The 25,885-nt window shown below is 35.7% G+C and overlaps 1 protein-coding gene across 6 annotated transcripts in view; it reads left to right on the top strand.

The window, feature by feature from the left end:
• Nipped-A (Transcription-associated protein Nipped-A) overlaps positions 1–25,885 on the top strand; it is a 1,216,281-nt gene that overhangs the window by 780,273 nt on the left and 410,123 nt on the right. For all 6 annotated transcript variants that reach the window (XM_090382460.1, XM_090382459.1, XM_090382462.1 and 3 more), the window contains one exon: positions 10,868–11,158. In XM_090382460.1, coding sequence (XP_090238586.1) covers positions 10,868–11,158 — 291 coding nt within the window. The remainder of the gene's footprint in view (positions 1–10,867; positions 11,159–25,885) is intronic.

Genomic DNA, 25,885 nt, shown 5'->3' with positions numbered 1-25,885 from the left:
GTCATCAACAGTCGAACCATTGATATCAAGTGGACAAATCTGATTCATCCCCTTCCTTCTAGAGTTTATCTAAATAAAGAAGTCCTTGCTGTTTTTCTTGGCATCTTTTGCCAAAGATTTCTCATAATCTGCCTACGCTTGCCTAACTTCCTTTGTGATTTGATTACAGACTAGCTTATATCTATCATAGGCTTCTGATCACCTGATAATTTATATGCATCTCATGCATTTTTGTTCTCTGCCACGAGTCTCATTAACTCATTTGACATATGTTTAGGCCTAAACCTTGAACGATATTTCTTACTTGGCATGAAAAGCCTAGTAGCTTCCAAGATTAAATCTTTTGAATGTTTCCCATTTAGAATTTGCTGTTGGTAACGTCATCGGTTGGTCCCACTCAGTGCTTTGGGGGGGGGGGGGGGACGGTACACAACGGTACGCCGACCGGGCTAGCCGGGTATGTAAGGTGCCTGCCTGCCTAGCAACTCAAAGGTCGCAGGTTCGAATCCCACCTCGGGCTTGGATCAAAGTACTGCAAAAAACCTTGGGAGATGCATTATGGCCACAGAAGCCGATGCGCCAACAACTATGAAAAAAAAAAAACACAACGGTACGGCATACCAGCACCTTTATTAACAGTGACATTTGGATGCAATGCACTTCGAAATTTGTAATATTCCGTAAATTTTTTTCATATGCTTATCTACTATTCAAATAAGCTTAAAATTATTTAACTAAATTTGCATTTTTTACTGTCTATTGTTAACATATTTTCTATATAAAACTGTATAACCATTTTTATAATTCTAAATTACTCATTCGGACCTCTGTTTAACGAAGTCCTTTTATAGCGAATTATTTTGAATTCCTCTTGGAAGTTACATTTAAAATAGTTTCCGTTGAGCGAAGAAAATTTTCATATAGCAAATGGATTAGTAGAGAATTAACTCGGTATGCACTGTTCGCATTTCTGGCCTTTAGGCAATTAGTGCTGCTGCTCAAATTAAGAAAGATGCATGTAAAAGTAAAATTTTATTCAGTACAATACACAATTACATTTGCTGAACAAAACATTTAATGAGAAAATTTTTTTGATAATTAACAAAATTTAAAATGCTGTTTTAGTCCACTTTCCTCGCAGGCTGTAGGTTGGACTCTGTGAATCAACTGTAAGCACCCTGTTCGAGAATTAGAAAAGTAATTTTCTTTTACCCTGACAGATAATCATCTGTTGTTTTGCGAAAGTGCGTTACGTCTTTCGCGAAATCGCGTTATCTACATTTACTGTAAATTTTCCCTATCTCTGTTTACATGGTCAGAGTACTTGAATATCCGAATGACACCGACATTTTGGACAGTTTCAAAAAAAAATTTTTAAAAATTCAAATTTAAGAACTAGTGACAATACCGATGATGAGAGAAGGAAAACGAGGAGAACAAAGGTATTAATCATTCTAAAGATGAATTGTTGGGATTTGGTGAAAATGAAGTTAGAAAATTGTCAGTTAGGTTACTTGAAAATGAAAGATTTCATTTACAGTTAAATGAAAGAGATTCAATTCGTGGATTTCAGGGATACCTAATTGATAAGAAGGTTTCGGAAGAATTGAAGCATTTGATGGACGCTCTGAGTATGATACCAATTTCATCGAGTGAATGTGAACGAGGATTTTCACAAATGAATCTGATCGCCAGCACTTCCTTGATGACAGAAACAGTTTCTTCACTACTGTTTCTTAAAACTGTAGGCCCACAGCTGACCCACTTCGATCAAAATATGTCGATTCATGGCTGCTTCGGAAACATCATTCAGCAATCGACACAAAAAGAGAAAGAAAATAAGTCAGCATAGGGTTTCAGACGAGAACTTAATAAAAATTTGAAATATTCTACAGAAACTTTATTATGAAATTATTTTTACTTACGTTATTATTTTTTTATATACTTGAATAATAAGTTTAGGCTTAATAAACTGTGTTAATATACTTAATTTGTTGTTCTTATTCTAAAAAACATTACTACTAAAGTAACAATATCAGGGAAAAATATTTTTTTTAAGAGTACTTTTCATATCTTTTTAATTTTCAATTTTTTCCTGATAGCAAAGAATGAGTACTGGCACCTGTTTTTTTACAAAAAAAAGCACTGGTCTCACTGTATAGAATTTAAAAACTGTCTCAGACCATTAATGTTGCCTTTACAAAAACAGAAACCCTTCCCATCACCCTTGATGGTAGTTACATCTTGATGTAACTACCATCAATAACATCTTGATTCTTAATGCACGAAGAATCACCACTGATAACCAGATCAAGAGTATTACTCTCTCTGGTTGCCTCTAATGTGTTGCTGTAGTAAAAAAATCATCCAATAAATCCACAAAAGTCTTGCTAGTGTGCAAGTGACCAACCCACAAGTTCTAGTCAATATCTGGGAAGTAATGTTAAATAAACGTCAACAAAACAGTAGTTTATGCTTAAACAATGATTTATTTATCCAAACAAATGAAAACATAATCTATAAAATCAAGCAAATTATAATAATAAATTGAATGTTAAAGAATGTTTATTCTTCATCATTGATTAAATACACTCTTGTTGATGGTTCTTCACTCATTGTTGAGTGAAGAACCATCACTTATTTTTTTTTCTTTATTTTCTTTATAAATTTCATTATAGCATGCATAAGCATTTTTAAAAATCTGTAGCAACTTTTCTACTACACTTGAAATTTGAATCTTGTGACTCAAAAATCAATTGCTTTTTCTGTATTGAAAAGCTTCATTGAAAAGCCCCTTGAGAGTGAAGGAATGAACAAGATTTCTTCTTCTTCAAGAGGAGTGTTTCCATTTACAATGGGCTTCCTCAGCCTACAAGTTATTTCTTTTTAGGAATTTTTTCGCGCCATAAAGTGCGGTTCAAGGTGTCTTGGTCAGTTAAGCCTCGGGCTGTCATGAACTCCCGTACTCCATCCATCCATGTCCTCCTAGGTCTTCCTCTTCTCCTTCTTCCATGAGGTATCCATTCCAGGATAGCCTTTGGATATCTGTTTTCTTGCATCTGTTTTACATGTCCATACCATGTTAGATGCTTTTCTTTGATGGTGTCAATAATAGTCTTTTTCACTTCCATTTTTTCCCTTATGTCTTCATTCCGTTTTCTGTCTCTTCTAGAAGTTCCTGCTGAGCGTCTCCAAAAATCCATTTCTGTGGAGAGCAATTTGTTTTCCGCTCGCCTATTCAATGTCCAGGTTTCCGCTCCATACAATAGAAGACTTTGTACAATCGTTTGAAATATAAGTTTCTTTGTTTTATTTAGGATATTTTTGCTCCACAGAACAGAGTTTAACATGCCGATAGCCTTTCTGCCGTCTGTAATTCTCTTATTGATCTCTGCTTGGGATGATCCATCACTTTGTAAGATTGATCCCAAATATTTGAATTTATCGACTTGTTTGATTTTAAAACCTGCAATATTTAGAACGTGTCCTGGCCCCTGAAGACAACATTTCAGTCTTGCTGAAATAGATTTTTAGACCCCATTGTTTATATTCCTCAAACAATTGACGACATGCATACTTTGCATCTTTTAAGTCTTGTGCTATCACCACCTGATCATCTGCAAAAAGTAAATTGTGAATATAGGTGTTCTTATTAATCGGCAATCCATTTTATTACATTTTTTTGACCAGGATCTTAGGCAGATGTCAATATAAATTTTGAAAAGTGTTGGTGACATGCAACAACCTTGTAATAAGCCTTTTGAAGTGTGGAATTCAGGTGACAAAGCTGATCCCACTTTAATTCTGCATCTATTATTCCTGTAAATTGCCTTAATAATGTTAATCAGTTGTCCATCAATATTTACCTCTTTCAGTGCTTCCCATAAGAGTTTTCTTGGAACACTGTCATATGCCCTTTCAAGGTCAATGAAAATCAAAGATTTTTTTTTCCTTTTGATTGGCATTTTTCAAGGACCTGTCGTACTGTTGAGATATGATCTATACATGACCTCACAGCTGAAAAACCACTTTGTTCTTCTGATACCTCGATTCGGGCTTCTAAATGGTTCCTGGTCCATTTTCCAAGGATCTTTAACAGCGGGTTCAGGATGCATATTCCTGTGTAATTTGAACAGCTTTTCCAATCGCCCTTCTTATAAATTGATGTAATATATCCTGTTATCATTTCTTTCGGTATTTCTTCTCCTATCAGTATACTATTTAACAGTTTTTGTATCAGAACAGCCACTCCTCTTCCTCCATATTTCAGAAGTTCCATGTAAACTCCTCCAGGTCCAAGTGATTTGCCATTCCTTCCTTCCTTTAGCAGGAGTTCCACTTCCCTAACAGAAACTTTTAAGCCCGAGTCTTCTACACCAAAATCCTCCATCATCTTGAACTCTTCCTGGTCTTCTTTTAAAAGTCCTTAATAGTACTCCATCCAGTCTTTCAAAGGTATTAATTGCAAACCAGCATTGTGTTTATTCTGTTTTCTCAAGTCTTTAAGGACCTTCCACAATTCCGCTGATTGCTTGAAGCCCGATTTGCTATTAATAGTTACGCATTTCCTTTCCCATTCTTCATTTTTCGCTTCTACTACCAACCGATTGGCTATTTTCTTTTTTTCAACATAAATGTTCCTATATGCATCATTCCTATCACCATTCCTATGAACAGGATTTCAGCTGTTAAATCTTCTTCATTCTCATCTTCTTCACATTTTGCCGTTTCATGGAGGTCATTTGTGAGCTCTCTATTGTATGTTTGAAGCAGATCAGTGACATCAGCTGTTGAAACCTCAAGCTGCAATTGGTTAGCTATTGAAACTGCTTCTGTTTCATTTTGTACGATCTCTGCTAGTTCTTGCATCATTTACCACTACTAATATTAATAGTAATATCAAGATTCTTCTCTCAATGCATATTGTCTGGTGGGTAAAGAAATGCCCATTGCTCATGAATAACTTGTTATCATACAGCACTTCTGATTAATCCTTACTGTGACATTTTATGGTTCTTAAAACATGAACTGTCATCCCATAGTTCTTTCAGACTAATAATAATAATATTTGTTCAATGCCACTCTAGTGGACTACACCAAAACCAACCTTTGCTAATCAGAGTGGGATCATTTAAATTTTAATCTTAACTATAATTTTCATGTGCCACCTCGATGAGAAGCCCTGAAACGTTTGGGAAAACAAGGACAATGATTTAGTCTGTTCCTCCAAACTTATCAATAAACTGATGGCAGAGTTTATTCCAAACACCCTTCATGTTCTTCTTTGTAATTTTGTCCCAGGCTCATTTTATTATTTTGATTGCATCTGAAATATGGAATTCTTTAAGAGTTGGACCTCCATCCTCCCACCTGAACAAATAAACACACACATTTTTTTTTTTTTTTTTATGAGAACGCCAAACACGAGAGGTATTAGAACCTATAGTACTTAGTACCGTGCTTGGGTTGGAGGTTGAGAAGACGAAAGAAGATATTTGTTGACACTGGACTTGAACTTCTGTAGATTGTACTTTTCAGGAAATACGTATGAAGGAAGGTTGTTCCAGAAAACGGCAGTTGAATGAATAAATGAGGAAGATGAAAAGTTGGTTCTGTGGGTTTGAAGTTGGACAGTAAATGGATGTTGGCTGGTGGCGGCACGTGTTCGGACTATTTTTAAAGAGAGAGCAGGAATTATAGAAGCCAATTCAGAAGAACAGTGCCCATGGAAGTATCTGTAGAAGAGGCATGCAGCAGAAACAGTACGTCTATGAGAAAGCGAGTGGAGAGACTCTGTTAGAGATGAATCATTAATTAACCTAACTGCCCTCTTCTGAATGAAATCAAGAAGCCTGAGAGAGGTTTTGGGGACACCACCCCAGATGTGGGAACAATATTCCATGGCAGGGCGGATTTGCGATTTATACAGAATGAACAGCTGTTTGGAAGAAAAGTAACGCCGAGAGCGAAAGAGAAAACCAAGTTTTTTAGATGCAGAGGAAGCAATATTTGTAATGTGCTTGTGCCAAGAGAGATTAGAAGTCAGGGTAATCCCCAAAAGAGATATATCATTTTGCCTAGAAATCGGAGTGTCACTAAAGATAAGCATAGGAGTAGAAGAATCCTTTTTGCGAGATATAAGACAAGACTGAGTTTTAGAATGGTTGAAATTAACTAAGTTGTCTTTGCCCCACTGGAGAATTACCTGAAGATCGGCATTTAAGGAATTGGCAGCAGATTTTCGAGAACTTGAAGCTGATTGAGCAGGACAAGGTTTCTCAAAATGGAAAGTTGAATGCAATGTGCTATCATCAGCAAAACTATGGATAGGATTTCCAGTCAATGGAAGAAGGTCATTGATATACAAGAGGAAAAGAGTGGGGGAAAGAACTGAACCTTGGGGGACACTGGCATTAGTGGAGAAGTTAGAAGATAGAGAGCCATCTACCATTACCCTCAGTGAGCGATCAGAGAGAAAACTGGATAACTAATTACTAAAAACAGTTGGCAAACCATAAGATGGAAGCTTGTTTAGAAGACCTTTATGCCAAACACGATCAAAAGCCTTTGAGATGTCAAGAGCAACTACTTGTGTTTCACCGAACCTTTCCATTGAATTAGTCCATAAATGGGTAACATAAGCCAGAATGTCATCAGTGGATCGACACTGACGGAATCCATACTGGCGATCGTTGATCAGACGGAAGGTTTCTAGGTAGTTTAAGAGTTGGCGGTTAATTGATTTCTCCATTACTTTAGAAAGAGTAGAAGTAATTGCAATGGGACGAAGAACCATCTGGTTTGGACAGAGGTGGGAGCAGAGATGGGCAAAAGTTGCGGCCAATAGCTTTGGCAAGAGACCAGAATGCTCGGCTACCATTAGGGCAAGAAGCAAGTTTTCTACTCTTAGCCTGTTGAAACTCTAGTTTGGACTGATTAATAACTGCTTTACAATTGTTGCGAGCTTTGGTGTAGGCAGAAAATGAAACTGAAGAATTAGAAACAAGCCAATTACGATATGCAACATTCTTCTCTTGGACAGCCTTAGCACATTTATTGGAAAACCAAGGTTTAGATAAAGGACGAGATTTTAAAGTGGAGTGTGGGATAAAGGATTCCATTCCTGCAAGAATAATTTCGCTGACACGATCTGAGCAAACGTTGACATCAGAAGTTTTGAAACAGTAATCAGACCAAGGAAAAGAAGTCTCGCAGGTCATCCCATTTTGCATTCTTGTAATGCCAAACAATACGAGGTTGGGAATAGCCATGAGATAAAGGTTCCATTGGAGAAGAGACAATCACCAAGTTGTGATCTGAAGTGCCTAAAGGACCTCTCACTTCGACCTTGTACTTAGAAGGGTTGTTTCTGAGAAAAGGATCAAGCGTATTGGCTGTATGATTAGGATTGTCCGGTATTCTTGTAGGTAAATGAACAATCTGTGCTAGGTCATTAGTAATTGCAAAAGCCTCAGCATCTCGACCTGCTGGGTCGATGTGACTAGAAAATGGAAGCCAGCTGGATTTGTGAACGTTAAAATCACCAAGGAAAATTACATCATTGTTAGGAAAATTAGACTGGAGAAAGTCAAGTTGCAAAGAGAGGAAGTCAAAGAGCTCCAAGTGATTAGTGGAGTTGGGAGAACGGTAGAGACAACAGATGAATTTGACACAATGAGATAGAGAGATTTTAAGCCAGAGAAGATCAAAGAGAGGAGATTCCAAATTGCCAAGTCTCTGACAGGGAATATCAGAACGGACATATGCACAAGTACCACCTTTGAGGCAAAAGGAATCATACAGCAAATAATTTGGACATCTGAGATGAGAAGTAGTTGAATCAACTGATAACTGAGATTCAGTCAGAAAAAGTACATGGGGTTTGGAAGTCTGCAAGTGGAAATGGACATCATTGAGATTGGAATTAAGACCACGTATATTTGTGAAATGAATTAGGAAGTCCTTACATAGTAGTAATGTATTCTATAGCTATGACAGTGATTTGAAATGCCATATTTATGAATGTTTATAAATATGGCATTTCATGGAGGTCATTTGTGAGCTCTCTATTGTATGTTTGAAGCAGATCAATGACATCAGCTGTTGAAACCTCAAGCTGCAATTGGTTAGCTATTTAAACTGCTTCTGTTTCATTTTTGAAATGCCATATTTATGAATGTTTAGCATTTATTTATTGCAATTAAAGTTCATATTTGCAAATGATATTTGAAAAAAAAAAAAAAACTTATATTACACCCGGGAACTCATAAAGTGGGAATTGACTGTGTTCAAGGTATTATCTGATATGATTTGGGGTACTGATCACTATAGTTTACTTCTTTTGTAACAGACCATAATCTGATTCCGACTGAACTACGCTGTGCCAGTGTATGATTCAGCAAGGAAGCAGCAGTGCAGTGGCTAAAACCAGTTCAGTGTTGTAAAGCCCTTAGAATATTATACATGAACCTCCATTATCTCTTAGGGGAAAGACTTCAGAGTATTTTGTCTCATTCTACTTTACCTCAGCATTTTAATCTTCCTTTCGTATACAACTATAGGCATAAACCTAATGAAAACATGCCTACTGAAATCAAATGCAAGAACTTATATAAATTTGGAATGTTGCCCTGGAAAATATCTATCCATAAATACTCATTAACAAACAAAAAATAGTCATCAGTTTCAATTATACACTGACAGTGTCAATAACAGATACATCTGTAGGTGCTGCAGTGGTTCTGTCCATTTACAGTCTCTCTCTCTCTCTCTCTCTCTCTCTCTCTCTCTCTCTCTCTCTCTCTCTCTCTCTCTCTCTCTCTCTCTCTCTCTCTGGCGCCTCCGTAGCCAGGTGGGAAGGAGCAGCAGTGCGTAGCACACGCTTCTTGATTAGACCGGGGTTCGAGCCCGTCACCACCAAATACGAAAGATGCGGAAAGGTCAGGGAATGACCACCGCATATCCCGGAGCAGTATGGCCTTAGTTGCTAATGCTCCTAAAAACCAAAATAACATAATAACTCTCTCTCCCCTCACCTAATTGTGGTATCTACACTAAGCTTTTATGCAATCAAAATGTCTCTAGAATATGTCAGCAACATGCCTAATCAACAAAACATGATATATGCTGTCTCTTTGAGTGCAGTAAATAAATCTTAATCCTTGCACACTATTTTCAAACAAGTCAGATCATAGCTAATGTAACTCCCAGGAAACGAAAAGTCGAACAAGTTGCCAGAAACATACTTAACCCTGTTTTATCAACCTTCTTGGTCCCATATATGGACTACAAACCCATAATATAGCATGTGTGTACTAATCAAACTCATAAGCTCCAGCAAATCAAGCATACTCCACAATTCTGGCAATCTGATTTCTGGTGAACAGAAGAAAAAAAAAAGTTTGTCTGTGCAAGTGTTGGTCACACTTATTTTACCCACTTCCACTTATTAATGGGTAAAGATCCTCTTCACGATCACTCCTTACACATATTGAAATACATCCTTAATTCTCGCCACTTTCAACCTATTAAGATAACAAGCACAATTTGTCCTTAGTTGCCCTTGTGTTAGAAATCCCCATATCAGCCAGCCAACTAAGCTAAGAGTAATCCAGACTACTCGATCCAGCAGTAAGTTTGTAGCAACAAGTTATGTGGCTGAAAAGTTGTGGAATATATTTAACACTGAGATAGTGTTAAATATGTTAGATATGAAAGTTCCACAGTATAGATCATGGTTATTTAATGCATTTTTACTTATTGAGGACAAAGGAATCCCCATCATGCACCAACTGTAATGCAGAATAAAACAGTCATAAAATCAGTTTATTCTCACACAGTGAACACCGGAAACATTTTACAGTATCTAAACATACACCAAACATATTTGAGACTAAACAGATCTTAGTAGACAAAGAAACTAATGTCTGATCTGATGTTTTTAGCTTTCTACAAAGAATTACACCTGAGTAGTCATTAAAGGATAATGGCCACTTATATTTTAAATATTCAATTATAATCAATCGTCATAATAATATCATTAACACTTCCAAAAGAAAATCCTTCAGGACTTATGTTTAAAATACTGGACTTGATACATTAAGACTGTTGTATTTGTATCATTAAAATGGACTAGGGCTGAAGTTTTGATGATAAAGATTATAATCTTTGCATTGAACGCAAAGAATAGTTTTCAGCCAAGCAGTGTTTATTTGATTTGTTGAATGTTTTCACATGGTAATGATGATGTGAAGACTGCAGTGAGTGAATTGACAAGAAGAGTCAATTCCCTTGGGATTGGGAGAAATGTTCAAGCCTACAATGTTCTAATATAATCTTTCACAGCATGACCAGGCCATGAATTTGAGGCATTGTGCAAGCACAGAATTCAGGGTCCAGGCTAATTAGTGTAAGTGTCAGAGCAATTGATATATGCATTTTTTTTTTTTTTTTTTTTTTTTACCAAAGAAATTTGTTATTTATTCCATACTGCATATTTGCTGATGGTATGCTTTTCAAATATACAGAATTCATTACATCTGCACTAACTACTGGCAATACAGCCATCATTGCTTCCTGTTCCATCTTACAAGTTTCATAATGTTTACCACATATTCCTGTGTCTTGTTTAATTTAATGTTCTGCAAATATCGTTCATACTTCTTCAGTTTTCATTAGAATGACTTTCTGTAGTTATATAGAAAATAAAAGAAATAATATAATTGGAATTCCTGTTTATTTAAAATAAGACATAGCTTTAATTTTTTCCCATATCTGCATCCAATGTTAGTAATTATATCTCTGATAAACTATGCTAAATTTATCTCTAATAAATTTAGCATAGTTATAATATGCTTTCTCCCTTTAGGAGGAAATAGATATTGAATTATCATCAACAGATGAAGCACAGACTAAGGTAGCATTAGTAGATGCTGGTGGGAACAGTCATGCTCGTCATGACTCATCAGATCCAAGACAAAATTTGCATATGCTAATTTCACGGCAGGCTAAATTTATGGAGAGTTTACGAGAAGTGAAAACATTAAACTTTTTAACTGCTACTTCCCAGTTATGCCATATGGATACTTCTTTAGCTCAACATTTGTGGATTCGACTGTTTCCTCGTATTTGGAAAATTCTTAGTGATCGACAACAGAATGTATGTATCTTTCACTCATTTGTGAAATTTTTTTGGATATCCTATCTTAATCTATACTATGCAAAGAAATTAATCATACAGTTGTGTTTTTATATTTTGTTATTTTAATTAGAAGATTTTTCTCAGTGACAAATAACTTTAATGATTAAAACTATTATGCCTGTGGGGGGGGGGGGAAACAAGTCCACAGTTTATCAGCAATAAAACAATATCATTTGTACATTAATTGCACCTTGGGTATATACAGTATTATTATTTATTTAACCTCATTTATTTCAGATGGCTCAGACTTAAAATTTAGACCTCTCCCTTGATTATTCTGTTTCCTTTACATTTTCCAAAAAAAAAAAATTTAATACTATGGCAAAAGCTAATAACTGTAGCCCACTCAAAGCAAAACTGTCCATTCGGCAGTATATTGCTACTGAATAAATAATCAGTTTTGATTTCTCCTTACTAATATTTGCTTTGTTTGGAACAAGCATATATGGTTGCATAACAGATAACAGGCACTGTGGCATCATCTAGTGGTTCATTATATGCTATGCAGATAAAAGCTGTATCTATGCAAAAAGGGGGTTCAAGGCATATCTTAACCAGAGATTCAGTAAACTTATTCCTTCTCACATTTTAATTGCAAATTGTTGTCATTTAGCTAAATACTGTGTTAAAATTATCACCATTACTGCATCTTTTATCCATATATATTTTACTGAGGAGAGTAGGAGCATACATAAGCTTTTAATAGTAGGTTGGGTTGATATGAAAATATTAACTCCTTGAAACTCTGGGCTGATCTAATCTTATAGAACTTTTGTTTTAGGATAGAGAGGATTGCCTGTGGGGGAGAGAAAAGTATTGGCTTAAAATCAGTCTAGGGGAAGTTCTCTTCTCATTCCTTCACTGAAAGCATATATGGTTGCATAACAAATAACAGGCACTGTGACATCATCTAGTGGTTCATTATATGCTATGCAGATAAAAGCTGTATCTATACAAAAAGCCATGTTCTGGGCCTATATTCTTTAGACAAAGATTTGGAAGTGTTGAGGCCAAATCAGTAACAACAGAATGAAGCATTTAATAATTTGAGATATAATAGCCACATTACAAAAATGGATATTTAGTGGTAAAATTGTTAATGGTAATACCTAGAGATAACCTAACTGGACTCATACTTATCTTTATGTCGTAACTTAGAGATCTACTTTCGTAGAATTGCTTATAGGCTAAATAATAGATCTACAACTTGAAGTTAAAACAAGTACTCGGGTCATTTTGGGAAAACTCTCATTGACTATTCTTGGGGAAACTTGTAGACTGCATTTAACATTCTCAATAAGAATGTTAAGTGATTTGATGCCAAGCAGTATTGCTGAGGAAGCTCGGGCATCTTTTCCCCAAATATCAGAAGGGCTCAGCACTTCCACAGACTGGCCAGTTCTGGCTCCAGTCTACTTGCATTAAGTAGACTGTATTATCCCAAAATGACATGCCTCACTTGCACATCCCTAGAGCTGGCCCCAACTTTCAGTAACGTAAAAAGTTACTTCCTGCTTGATTTTACCAAAGGGACTTTTCACAATAAAACACCTATTTTTACTGTCTTCAGGTCGCTTGACATTATTTCCGGATGGAATATTGACAAGTACTTTCTTAAAATGGATGCATTTTAAACAGAAAACATTCTACACTACCCACAATGTATTGGATTACTTTCCATACAATAAAGGATTACTCCTGTTCAGTGGCATAGCCAGAATAGGGTCAGCATGCGCATTGAAAATGAAAAAGACCTGGGAGTAATTGTGCAGTCAGATATGAAGTTCTCTGAGCAATGTAGACAGGCTGCCAGGACAGGTCATGGGGTTTTGTCAATGATATATAGGAATTTTGCTAGCAGGGAAAAGGAGGTGATTATCCCTCTGTATAAAGCAATGGTCAGGCCACGCCTTGAGTACTGCGTACAGGTCTGGAGGCCTCATTTTAGGAAGGATGTAGATTTACTTGAGCATGTACAGAGAAGGGCAACAAGATTGGTGAGGGGAATGAAGGGATCCTCTTACCAAGAGAGGCTTAAGTTCTGCAAATTGCAGTGGCTGGAGACTAGGCACCTGCGCGGTGATCTGATTGAGGTATATAAGGCCTTGAATGGGTTGAGCACGCTGAATTCTGATGGGATCCTTCCACTTGTTCAGATTACGAACCTAAGGGGGCATAAATTCAAATTAAGAAAAGACAGATGTAGAATAGATGTGCGGAAATTTGCCTTTAGCCAGCGGGTGGTTAATTGCTGGAACAAACTTCCATCTATCGTTGTGGAAGTTGATAGGTTGAATAAATTTAAGGAGGAACTGGACAGGCATTTGGAGGGAATGGTGTGATTTTTTTTTTTTTTTTTTTTTTGGCTGATGCTGCATAAGCTCATACATTTGCTTTCTTGCATCACATCCCACTACTACTACTACTATTGTACCCTCCTGATACTGAAATGTGGTATGTGGTTCATTTTTAGAAAAGTAATACTGCAATATACATTGTGCAGCTTATTTAAATATTTATTGAATGTTTTCAAAAATATTAACTTTTACTTTTATAATTCGTTTATGTATTATTTTTGCAGTTCATTTTGTTTCACATGTTTATTTTCGTAATTGTATAGGTACTGCTTATATTTTAAACAACAAATCATATAATATATGATATGTTGTATTCATTACACATATGTAACGAATAAAAAAAAACATACTAAATAATTAACAAAATAATCATTTATAAAATAGTTTGTTATTATTTACATGTTTAATATAAAGTTTTTGTAATATATATATATATATATATACAGTCGAACTTCCCTATATCGAATTCGATAAATCCGGCAAAAAAATTGGTTATAGAGAAATTTCGTTATACAGAGAATATCTTTTTTATTAGAAATTATTATCTAATTAGAAAATGAAAACGAATCTACATTTATTTTTAATGTATTTTATTTCAAAAACATACTTATTTAAATTACATTTACACAATTTTCGCCGGTAAATATCACAAATTAAAAAAATCTGTAATTTTCGTTTGCACAGTACAATTAAAAAATTGTCTGATTCTCAAAGAAAACCTCACATTTGTTCAGAGCATTAAAAACATTATCAGGAACATTTTCACAAAACTGTAGATGCATACAAACCGTTTTAAAAGCGTTAATCATTTCTTCGTGAGTTGGCTTTTCTACGGTTGTTCTGATGTGTCTCTTCAGCATCTAACACTGTTCAGCAGTATTTCAACTTCATTTGGATGTTCTGCTGTGATCTACATAAACATAACTATCCATTGTTATTTCATTTTCGATGTTTCCAGACAATTCTAATAATGTCCAAAAGTTTTTCAGTTGTGAAAGGGGCAGTTCATCTTGTTCGTCCAGCTATTGTTCGACTTCTGTATTCAATGCAAATCCCGCTTTCGAAAAACAATTTTGAATAGTGTATTCAGTGACATCGTTTGTCCAAACTTTTGCCAGTTCAGAGATGCAATCTGTAAGGTTAATTGTAACCTCCAAGTTTCTATTTTCTGATAATGCATTGACAATCTTCAATATTATTCTCTTTCGATAATGAAATTTAAAATTTTAATAATGCCTTGGTACATTGGCTGGAGTTTTGACGTTACGTTTGGTGGTAAAAACAACTTCGCACTTTTAAGTTTGGCAGAAATATTGGCAGGATGTGCTGGACAGTTGTCAGTTACCAACACGATTTTCATTTTTTTCTTTTGTTATATGCTTGTCTAGTTTTAATATCCATTCTTCAAAAATATCACTTGTCATCCATGCTTTTTTATTAAAGGTGTAGTCAACTTCCAAAGATTTTGTGCCTCTTAAACATCTTGGGTTTTTTGATATTCCGACGACTGAAAGTCTTAATTTTTCACTTCCTGTCATATTTGCTCCAACTAGCACAGTGATTCTTTCTTTGCTTTTTTTTCCAGCAAAACATTTATCATCCTTAAAAGCAAGTGTTCTATCCGGTAAACATTTAAAAAATAAACCCATTTCGTCAGCATTAGAAACATCCTTACGCTCATATTCTTCCAAAATCTTCTTTAAGGTATTGTTCCTCCAACTGTTGCAATATTCTTTGCTTACATTAACACTTTCTCCACAAATAACCTTTTCCACAATTCTGTGGTGCTTCTTAAATTTATCTAGCCACCCAGTGCTCGCATTGAATTCTGTATGTCCAAGGGACTGTGCAAATTTCAGAGCTTGTTGCTTAATTATTAGGCCTGATATTGGGATATTCTTTTCACGTATCATTTGCACCCATTTTAGAACAGCTTTATCAACATCTTCGTATATACACAACTTAATTCGCTTCTTGTCTGCTCCTCCTTCAATTGCATTTAAAATTGATTCTCGATTTTTTTTTTAAATCGTAGATAAACTGCTTGCAGATATGCCATATTTCTCCGCAATACCTTTTTTCTTAAAACCCTGGTCAATATCATAACAATCTTTGTTTTATCATTAATACTTAATACTTAAACAAGGCGCCTCCGTAGCCAGGTGGGAAGGAGCAGCAGTGCATAGCACACGCTTCTTGATTAGACCGGAGTTCGAGCCCGTCACCACCAAATACGGAGGATGTGGAAAGGTCAGAGAATGATCACCACTTATCCCGGAGCAATATGGCCTTAGTTGCTAATGCTCCTAAAATCCAAATAACAAACAAACAATACTTAAACACTTTCTCTTCGACATTGTTTTCGCAATTGTAAAAATTACTGGAATGCAGCTCTTGCCAATACATACACTGCAAACTTCGCTGCGCTGGCCATATAGTGAATTGTTAGTACAGGTACCGCCTACTCAATGACGTTCGCTTGCCAATTCAACAGTATCACTCACTTTGAAGAAATATACGACTTTGTGAATTTCTTTTATTCTGCTTTCATTCATATATACACGAAAGAAAATTTATGATTAACGTATGCTGTATGTTACTTTTCAGAAAAAAAAAACGAGCATATAGCCTATGTGATTGATAACGAACGAAAAAAAAAAAATCATGAAACCATCTACTGAGGGTCCAGTTAGATGAGAACGGACATATCATATAATGATCAACATGAAGGTCACATGGTACAGTTGAGGTGAGAAGCAAATGTCACTCAGTAGGCGTTACTAAAAACCGACTATGGTAGCATTCTATGTATTGCCACCGCAGCATGCTAAAGGTTTACCGCAGCGAATTTCACTTTCCCCTGAGCCAACATCAATTTACAAATCTACCCTGTTTATTGTAAAGTTTACGGCCACTTTTAAGAAAACCCATCTGGTTTAATAACTGTAACAAAAATGAAACAAAGACCTATGGGTCAACAGCCACAAGTGTTCATTAAAAGGATGATTATTTAATTCCAGATGCTAATGCAAATTTTCAGAGGGAAGGATGCAGTATATTTGAGCAGCTGTTTAGCAGTAAATGCTTGAAAATCTTCAAAAATGCTTTTACTAATTTTTTTTAAAAAATTAGTAAAAGCACCGTTTCATTGCACCGTTTCAAGGTGCAATGTTTTGCGAAAAAATTCGTAATATAAAGAAATTCGTTAAATATAAGTTCATAATAGAGAAGTTGCACTGTATATATATATATATATATATATATATATATATATACACAAATATTCAGACACCTTTTAATTAAAACCAAAAGTAACATGTAAATTAGCATTAGGCAATTAGTGCCTTTTTTGAAAATGTTGACAAAAATCCCTATTATGCTTCTGTTTGATTTTATGAATGTTCATGTAAAGTTCCTTTGACACCAGTTTTCAAAGTTTAAAACGCAGCTATCAATAGAAATATTTTCAATAAAAATTTTTTTTTAGCATTAGTATAGGCATTTGATGCAAGAAAGCAAGCTTATGCAGCATCAGCCAAAAAAAAAAAAAAAAAACCCACTTCCACTTCACCCCTCTGTTCGTTCAAAATACCTGTCCAGCTGAGCCTTAAACTTATTTAGGCTATCAACCTCCACCACAAGGGATGGCAGTCTGTTCCACCATCCAACCACCCGCTGGCTAAAGGCAAATTTCCGCACGTCTATCCTACATCTCTCTTTCCTCAATTTGAATTTATGCCCTCTCAGGTGATTTTTCTGAGCTAGAGGAAGAATCCCATCAGCATTGAGCATGCTTAAACCATTCAAGGCTTTATACACCTCTATCAGATCACCTCGCTGGTGCCTAGTCTCCAGACACTGTAATTTGCAAAACTTAAGCCTTTATTCGTAAGAGCACCCCTTTGTTCCATTCACTAATCTTGTTGCCCTTCTCTGTACTCGTTCCAGCAGCTCTACATCCTTCTTGAAATGAGGCCTCCAGACCTGTATACAGTACTCTAGGTGTGGCCTGACCATTGCCTTGTACAATGGAATAATCACCTCCTTATCCCTGCTGGAAAAATTCCTGTATATCATTGACAATACTCCATGAGCTACTCTTGCAGCCCGTCTGCACTGCTCAGAGAACTTCATATCTGCCTGCACAATCACCCCCAAGTCCCTTTCATTCTCTACCACTGTCAGTGTAGTACCACAGAGTTGATACGTTGCTCTGGGGTTGCTGTTTCCCATGTGTAGTACTTTACATTTGTCAATGTTAAACTTCATTTGCCACCTCGAAGCCCATCTGCTCAACCTTTCCAGATCCTGTTGCAGCAGTGTAGTGTCAGTAGTGTCCTTGACAACCCTGCCAACCTTTGTATCATCTGCAAACTTGGACATTAAGCTTGATATACCATCATCAATATCATTTATAAATACAGAAAACAATAATGGACCCAACACTGAGCCCTGAGGGACTCCACTAATAACATTAGTCCACGATGAGCAGTGTCCATTGATTACCACTCTCTGTCTTCTCCCACTCAACCACCCCTTTATCCATAGCAGCAATTTGCCTCCAATGTCACACTGCTCCAATTTGTGTAGCAGTCTTCCATGTGCAACAGTATCAAAAGCCTTTCTAAGATCCAAGTATATAATATCAAAGTTATTCCCTGCATCCAGTTCTTTTGTGACTGCATCATAGTATCCAATCAAGTTGGTCAGGCAAGACTTCCCCTTAACAAAACCATGCTGTGTCTGAGCTATAACTGAAGTCTTGTCTAAATGATCCTGCAGTGCTTCTTTAACCAGTGCCTCCATTAATTTTCCTGGAACAGAAGTTAAGCTCACAGGTCTATAGTTACTTGTGTCAGCCTTTGATCCTCCTTTGTGAATTGGGGTCACATTTGCACATTTCCAGTCTATGGGTACCTCCCCTGAGTCCAAGGAAGCTCTCATAATTATGGTTAAGGGTTTGCTTACTTCCTTTGCTGCCTCCTTTAATATAACTGGATAGATCCCATCCACCCCGGTGCCTTTCTTGTGTTTATCTTCAACAGTTTCTCCTCCACTTTACTCCCAGTTATTTCAAGATTCTGTAGCTTACTGCTAGAGTTGAATACACCTCTGGCATTCCCCTTGCTGAATAACTCCTCATGTGTGGATGTCGATGCAAAATATTCATTTAGTTTGTTAGCTACCTGAGCAGGATCATCAACAGTTGACCCATCAATATCAATTTCCAGAAAATTTCCAATTTTCTGGAAATTTTGTTAGAAGAAAAAATGTACATATATACATCCAATTGCAGTTGTTCCCTAAAAACAATTGCAGTAAAGCAAACTTTTCTTTTATTAAATGTGCATTGCAGTTTTATCAGTTTTACCCCAGTTATTTAGTTTCTATTGTGACTTCCAATAGATGAATTTCCTTGATTTTATATTAGTAGCTACAATACAAATTGAAGAAAGGAAGTACAATCTGTTTGTTTTTCAAAATAAATTCTTTTGGTTATGATTCTTATGCCAAGAAACAGTTGCATGCATTTTTATTATTTTGTTTTCTTGTGTCGCACTCATGAATGACCGGATCTTCACGTCACTCACTGCTCTGTGTCCATAATTCCCTTTAGCCAGCAGCTGAGCACACATTCGGGAAATTCAAACAAATTCAGTGATGTGATATATAATCAAGGTCAACACCTGATTGTATTGTTTTTCTTGGGAATAATTAGAAAATGCATATCTGAATGTATATTTTTGCAATTTTCAAATTAATAGATTAATTAACAATTAATAGAAAAATCATTTAATTGTTAATTAGTAGATTTTTCTGAATTTTAAAGTTGGGATATCAAAGACCTCTTCTGTTTATGTACATCAATAGTTTAAATTTTGTAGATAGAATAGAAATAATTAGTGAATTTCACTATGGTAATTTTACCATAGTGAAAAGCGGACTAACAATGCTTGAAAATGGGACAGGACTGAGGCAGGCTGTTTGTTGGAACTCATAATCCTGTAAAATTGCTAGCTGTGATAATCCCTACACTGGCTGCTGCGTAGGTTAGGGATGGACAAAAGGAAGCACAAAGGGTGCCGAAATAAGTGTTCCCCAGCTGAATTTTCTGTGTCACCATATACAAGCTTATCGTCCAAATGCTGCTAGCCACTGTGGATTGAAGTGCGTGCCGCTGTACGGTTTATAGCCATTGTCAGTTTAACAACTGGCTCGCGAAATTCTTGAAAATTTAATAACCGGCTCACACAAGCTGGCTCCAGCACACCACTGGATATAATCCTCCTTACCCAGTCTTGTATAGAGTTCAGCAGAAGTTATATTCCTTCCATGAATATTTCATATCTACTCCTTCTGGATCCCAAGCCATATTGGGATCAGGGGTGAAGGTCTGGCTGATGCTGCTGCTGCACAACTTCAGAACAGCCATAGCTTGTTAGTCCCCTATATAGAAAAAGCAGGTAATACATAATAGAATACACTCCCAGTGGCAATCATGGCATAGACAGGCCATAAACATTATATCAGATCAAGCTTGTAATCAAAAAATTGCATCTAGTTAGAGCAGTAATCATAGTAAGTTATTCTTACTTAATCCCAAATAAGACACAGTGATCTCCCATGTTTCTTGATGCTGGAGGCTGACTCCACCCCTGACACTTTTAACAATCTGTCATATTTTACTTGAATGTCCTGATTTTATAGATGTATGTCATTCATCTCTTAGTGCTCTTAATCATCTGACTGAGCCTTATACACTCAGTCAGATTTTATCTGATGACCATGTGAATGAATTTTTTTCCCTTTTAAAATCTTTTCGCCAATTCAAATGAATTTCACGTTATGCTTTTAACCATTGTTAGATTTTACTTTTTTATCAGATACTCATCTTTTACTTCATCCTGGCACAGTATAGCCTTCATTGCTGACATGCCAGAAACACATAAACCTAATCTTATTATGGATGATTAGGTTTAGGTGTTTATCCCTCAACTTATAACTTATTCCTTATTGATTGGAATTTGTGGTTGTTAAGTAGTACACAAGGTGGGATCACTTTTTTAACTACCTGGAAGGAGAGGGGCAAAGAGGACATTTGAATTTTATCTGGGGGAAGGATTTGAGGGATTTTGGTTGGTTGAGAGAGTTTTTAAAGTCCATGAGCTAGGATGGTAAATTCAAGTTGCTGGAGATGAAAGCTCTGTGGAAAAAATTTAAACAACTTATTCTGAAAGCTACAGACTTATTTGTTCTGGATAAGGTATCACAAAAGGAGTATAAAGAAGTGCATGACAAGAGAATTGACAGATCTTATATAGGCAGCTCCAGCTTTACAAGTTCCCGGGTTTACTAGTTTTTTTTTTTTTTTTTCCAAATATCAAGTATCAACAAAATTGAAAGTATGACCATTAATTGCAAAAAAATGAATGTTAAACATTCATAAATACTGCATTTCGAACCACGCACGTAGCTATACAGTACGGTGCACCCCGCTTTACGATAATAATCCATTCCGGAGACACCATCGTATTGTGAAAATATCGTAATGTGAACCCAATAACACATTGTCTTTTAGTTATTTCGTTCCAAGACCTCGGAGGTTAAAATTTTCACTATATAACTAAGCTATTTAGCTCTCTAAAAGGTCATTTTTATAATGTAAATTGTATTAGTTACCAATTCAAATCATTATAACGCACTACGGTTTCATCGTTATCATATGTTCCGTTATAAGAATCAATTTTGAATGCCTTTGTGATATTTTTCTAAAGCACATTTCGGAGGTCACTATCATAAAACAATAAAAACAATTTGTACTTTCCGGTTTATTGGGCTTTTCTGTTAGTGCAATCATTTATAAATGGGTAGTAAACTCGATGTTATTGCATTTGCGAAAATACCGATAGCTGTATTTGGGTGGGTTTTTACGTTATTATGGTAAAATGCATTTCCCCTTCACTGCAGTCTTCAATCATATAAAAAACATAAATAAATTTTCAGAATCTTCTCTTTGTTCCTTTTTTTTTTATCTTTGTAAACTTGTTTCTTTGCACAAATCGTGTTAGTTAGTTGCAATTTATGCGTGCCATTAAAAAATGCTTATGCATGCTATCGTGAAATTTATAAAGAAAAGAAAAGAGATTTTCTTGGAAACAAACACCTCTTGAAGCATTTCTGAAGAAAACTCCTTGTGCAACAAACCAACGAGTGATCAGTGAGTGTGCATTTAGCCGATGATGATGAATAAACATTCTTTAACGTTTGTAAGTTATAAATAATTTCTTTAAATTATAATTTGCTTGATTTTACAGTCTATGTTTTCATTTATTTGGATAAATCAATGATTGTTTAAACATAAACTAATTAGCTAACTAATTTCATTGTTGAGAATGTAACTCTGTTTTTAATATTATGTCTAAGGGAAATGAATTCCCACATTTATGAGCGCACGCTAGTAACAAATTAACTTGTAAAGTCGGGAGCTACCTGTGCAACTAAAGAAAGAAGCATGGGATAGATTATTACTTGATGCTGCCACACGTGAAAAGTATAAGTGGATATGTAATGGTACTACAACTTGGGTAAGGAAATTGAAAACTAGATATGATAAGCCACTGGCAAAAAAAAAAATAATAATAATAATAATAATAATAAAAAACTATGAACGGGGACAAGAAGTTTATCCCATAAGTTACTGCAAAAATAAAAAAATAAAGAACAGTAAATCATATGGATCAGTCATACATGTAATATCACCATCCTGGACTCTATATCATGTTTAGTCTGCACGGTAGCACAGTGGTATCGTCACTGCCCTCTCTACACCAGGTGGAAAAGGTCCGGGTTCGAATCCCATTGATTTTTAGGCACATTTGCATTTTTGTGTAAAGCACCATTGTCTTCACTATACCCATCCCATTCGCCAATCCACATGTAATAACTCAAATCCTGAAAGTATTTTCATGAAGTGTTACATTTGGCTCTTGTAGAAAGATATGTCAGGACATCTCAAATTTTACTAAAATCCATGTCATATATATATGTGTGTGTGTGTGTACCGTAGACCATCAAAATAATGGCACATTGAGATCGAATGTATACATACAACGCAGAAGTCTTGCAGTGGAGAGCAAAAAAAAAATGCCGTCATGTGATTACTGTATTTGTTTACATTCGCCATTTTCAAAGTGAATTCTGTACTGAAATCATAGATTATATTGTTGTTTTACATTTATTTTAAATTGAAAACCCCCCTCACTACGGCTCCTAAAGTTAATAAATCCCTCATACAGAGAGGAAAAGAACAACATGAAAGCTTAGTGACAAATGTGATATAATCCCAACTATTACATTAGGGTCACCTGGAACGTTAATTCATATACACCCACGTGTATTGTACCTGTAAATTGCGTGTGTTTTCTGCTCGATTTGCATGTTTTGCTAGACGAAAAACCCCATTTCCTAGGTGGAAAACTTTGCTATCTATGCCTGAGTCCCACTAACTCAGCCACGGAATGAAAAAAGCCCATAAAAGTTCCTCGCATCATCAATGGGATTCGAACCTGGACCTTTTCCACCTGGTGTAGGGAGGACAGTGATGATTGAAGGAGGTGATTGTCCCTCTGTATAAGGCAATGGTCAGGCCACGCCTTGAGTACTGCGTACAGGTCTGGAGGCCTCATTTTAGGAAGGATGTAGATTTGCCTGAGCATGTACAGAGAAGGGCAACAAGATTAGTGAGGGGAATGAAGGGATCCTCTTACCAAGAGACGCTTAAGTTCTGCAAATTTAAGTGACTGGAGACTAGGCACCTGCGCGATGATCTGGTTGAGGTGTATAAGGCCTTGAATGGGTTGAGCACGCTGAATTCTGATGGGATTCTTCCACTTGTTCAGATTAAGAACCTAAGGGGGCATAAATTCAAATTAAGGAAAGACATGTAGAATAGATGTGCGGAAATTTGCCTTTAGCCAGCAGGTGGTTAATTGCTGGAACAAACTTCCATCTGTTGTTGTGAAAGTTGATAGGTTATATAAATTTAAGGAGGAACTGGACAAACAATTAGAGGGAATTGTTGTGTGAATGTTTTTTTTTTTTTTTTTGTCTGATGCTGCATACGCTCATACGCTTGCTTTCTTGCATCACATGACACTACTGCTACTACGATACCACTGTGCTACCACGCAGACTAAACATGATATAATAAAGAAAATAGAATGGGGCATAAGCAGAAGTGTATTAATGGCAGAATATAACTTTGATATATTGTCCAATTGGAGATGTCAACATTTTTGTTTTTTTATGTGCAGTTAATAAAATTGCATTCTTAATCTCTCTATTTCTTATTTGGCCTCATTATTTCTGCATTAAATACATTAAAAATAAAACTTTCTAGATAATGGAAAAATTTAAATAACGGCACCTTGAATCCCCAAAGGTGCCATTATTCTGAAAGTCTACTGTGTATATATATATATATATATATATAAATAATGTGTGGTTTGTAGAATAAATAGTGTCTGTGAAAATGGAAATGAAAAGTACACAAGGTGTCAGAACTAAGAGAAGTTTAATGGATAGTAGAAAGTGGAAATTAAGTAATGGTTAAACAGGTGAAAGAATTTGAAAAACCTAGTGCAAAAATGAACTGGAACTGAGGAGGAAAAAAAAAAAAGGAATATACAAGTAAATAAATAACACTATATTCAGATATCGGAGGACAATTTTAGCAAGAGGTCGAATCAGGGGATGGCAAATAAGCAGAATCTGAATATAGTAGATGAAAATATGATACATAGCCAGGAAATTCATCAGGGGACTACTACTGACCATGTATCAGGCACTGTATTTCCAAACTTGTGTGTAGTATTAGAAAAGGGGAGCAAATATGAGGCCTTTTATCGTAATACTAGTAGACAAGGTAGTTCCTACACAGTGTAAAAAATGTAAATTAAAATAAATACAAATGTATACAAATTTACAAAAGTGTAATGTAGAATATAATACAAATGTATGTGAAGGGCATGAAAAAGTATAAACAAGCAAATGGTATAGGGAATGGTAAATTCTAGGGGAGGGGATGGGGGAAAAGATGTTCAACAGAAGGTGAAAATAGCGATAGGATTTAGGATAGATGGAGCATTCGTATCACCCTTATATTGCACTAATAGTTTTATGAATGGGAAGAAAATAGAAAAAGACAGTGTAAAGAAGAAAAATGTAGAAAAAGTCATAATTATTGAACTTACTGGGTGTGTAAGGCCCAACCTTAAAGAAAGGGTTCTGGTATAAGCAAGTGTTAGTAAAAATGGGTGTTAATACCCCTTCCCTAGAATTCACCATTCCCTGTACCATTTGCTTGTCTATACTTTTTTCATACACTTCACATATATTTGTATTATATCCACATTACACTTTTGTAAATTTGTATATATTTATATTTATTTTAATTACATTTTCTACCTTGTTCTACTAGTATTACAATAAAAGGTCGCATATTTGTCCCCTCTTTCTAATACTACAGACAAGTTTGGAAATGCAGTGCTTGATACATGGTCAGGAGTAGTTCCCCCTGATGAATTTCCTGGCTATGTATCATGATGATTTTCCTGGCTACTTCACTTCCACTTTCTACTATCCCTTAAACTTCTCTTAGTTCCGGCACCTTGTGTACTTTATTTATTCTACAAACCACACATTATTTATATCCTTTTGCTTCCTCTACTGCTGCACTGCACATTTTGGAGCATTAGACATATTATAACTTTTGTTATTTTCTTTTTTCTGCTTATTTTGCTTCTTAACTGTTATATATTACTACTACTATATATATATATATATATATATTTTTTTTTTTTTTTTTTGGCTACGTGTCACACAGACTATCCATATACCATATATTGTAATTGAAGCATGGATATTGTTTACGGTAATATGAACAATGCACAAAAAAAGAAATGTTCTCAGTTTGCATATATGAAATAGTTGAATGAGCTCTTTTTTATTATTATTATTATTATTATTATAATAAAAAAAATAAAATCTTTCTCCTTTATTTTTTTCCATCCCATAATTGGGGTACTGGTACTAAGTGCATGGGTTGTTGGTTGTGTCCAGTTTCTATTATTATTACTGTTACTGTTGGTCTAGAAACCCTCTTACTATTCTACAGGTGTTGAGATTGCGGCTTTCTGAAGTTCCATGTAAATGTTCTCTGGGAGGCTTATTGTTTCTTGGTTATTATGGAGGTGCGTTGGTACCACCAGTGGATGACACGATTATCGGGATGGTCATTACTTGTTCCATACACCACGTGTCTCTGACT

The sequence above is a fragment of the Mastigoproctus giganteus genome, chromosome 10 (genome assembly GCF_048544385.1).
Source record: "Mastigoproctus giganteus isolate SK-2022 chromosome 10, ASM4854438v1, whole genome shotgun sequence".
In the NCBI taxonomy this organism is placed as follows: domain Eukaryota; kingdom Metazoa; phylum Arthropoda; class Arachnida; order Uropygi; family Thelyphonidae; genus Mastigoproctus; species Mastigoproctus giganteus.
Note: the sequence above shows the minus strand (reverse complement) of the source record. Positions and strands in the feature narration are given on the sequence as shown.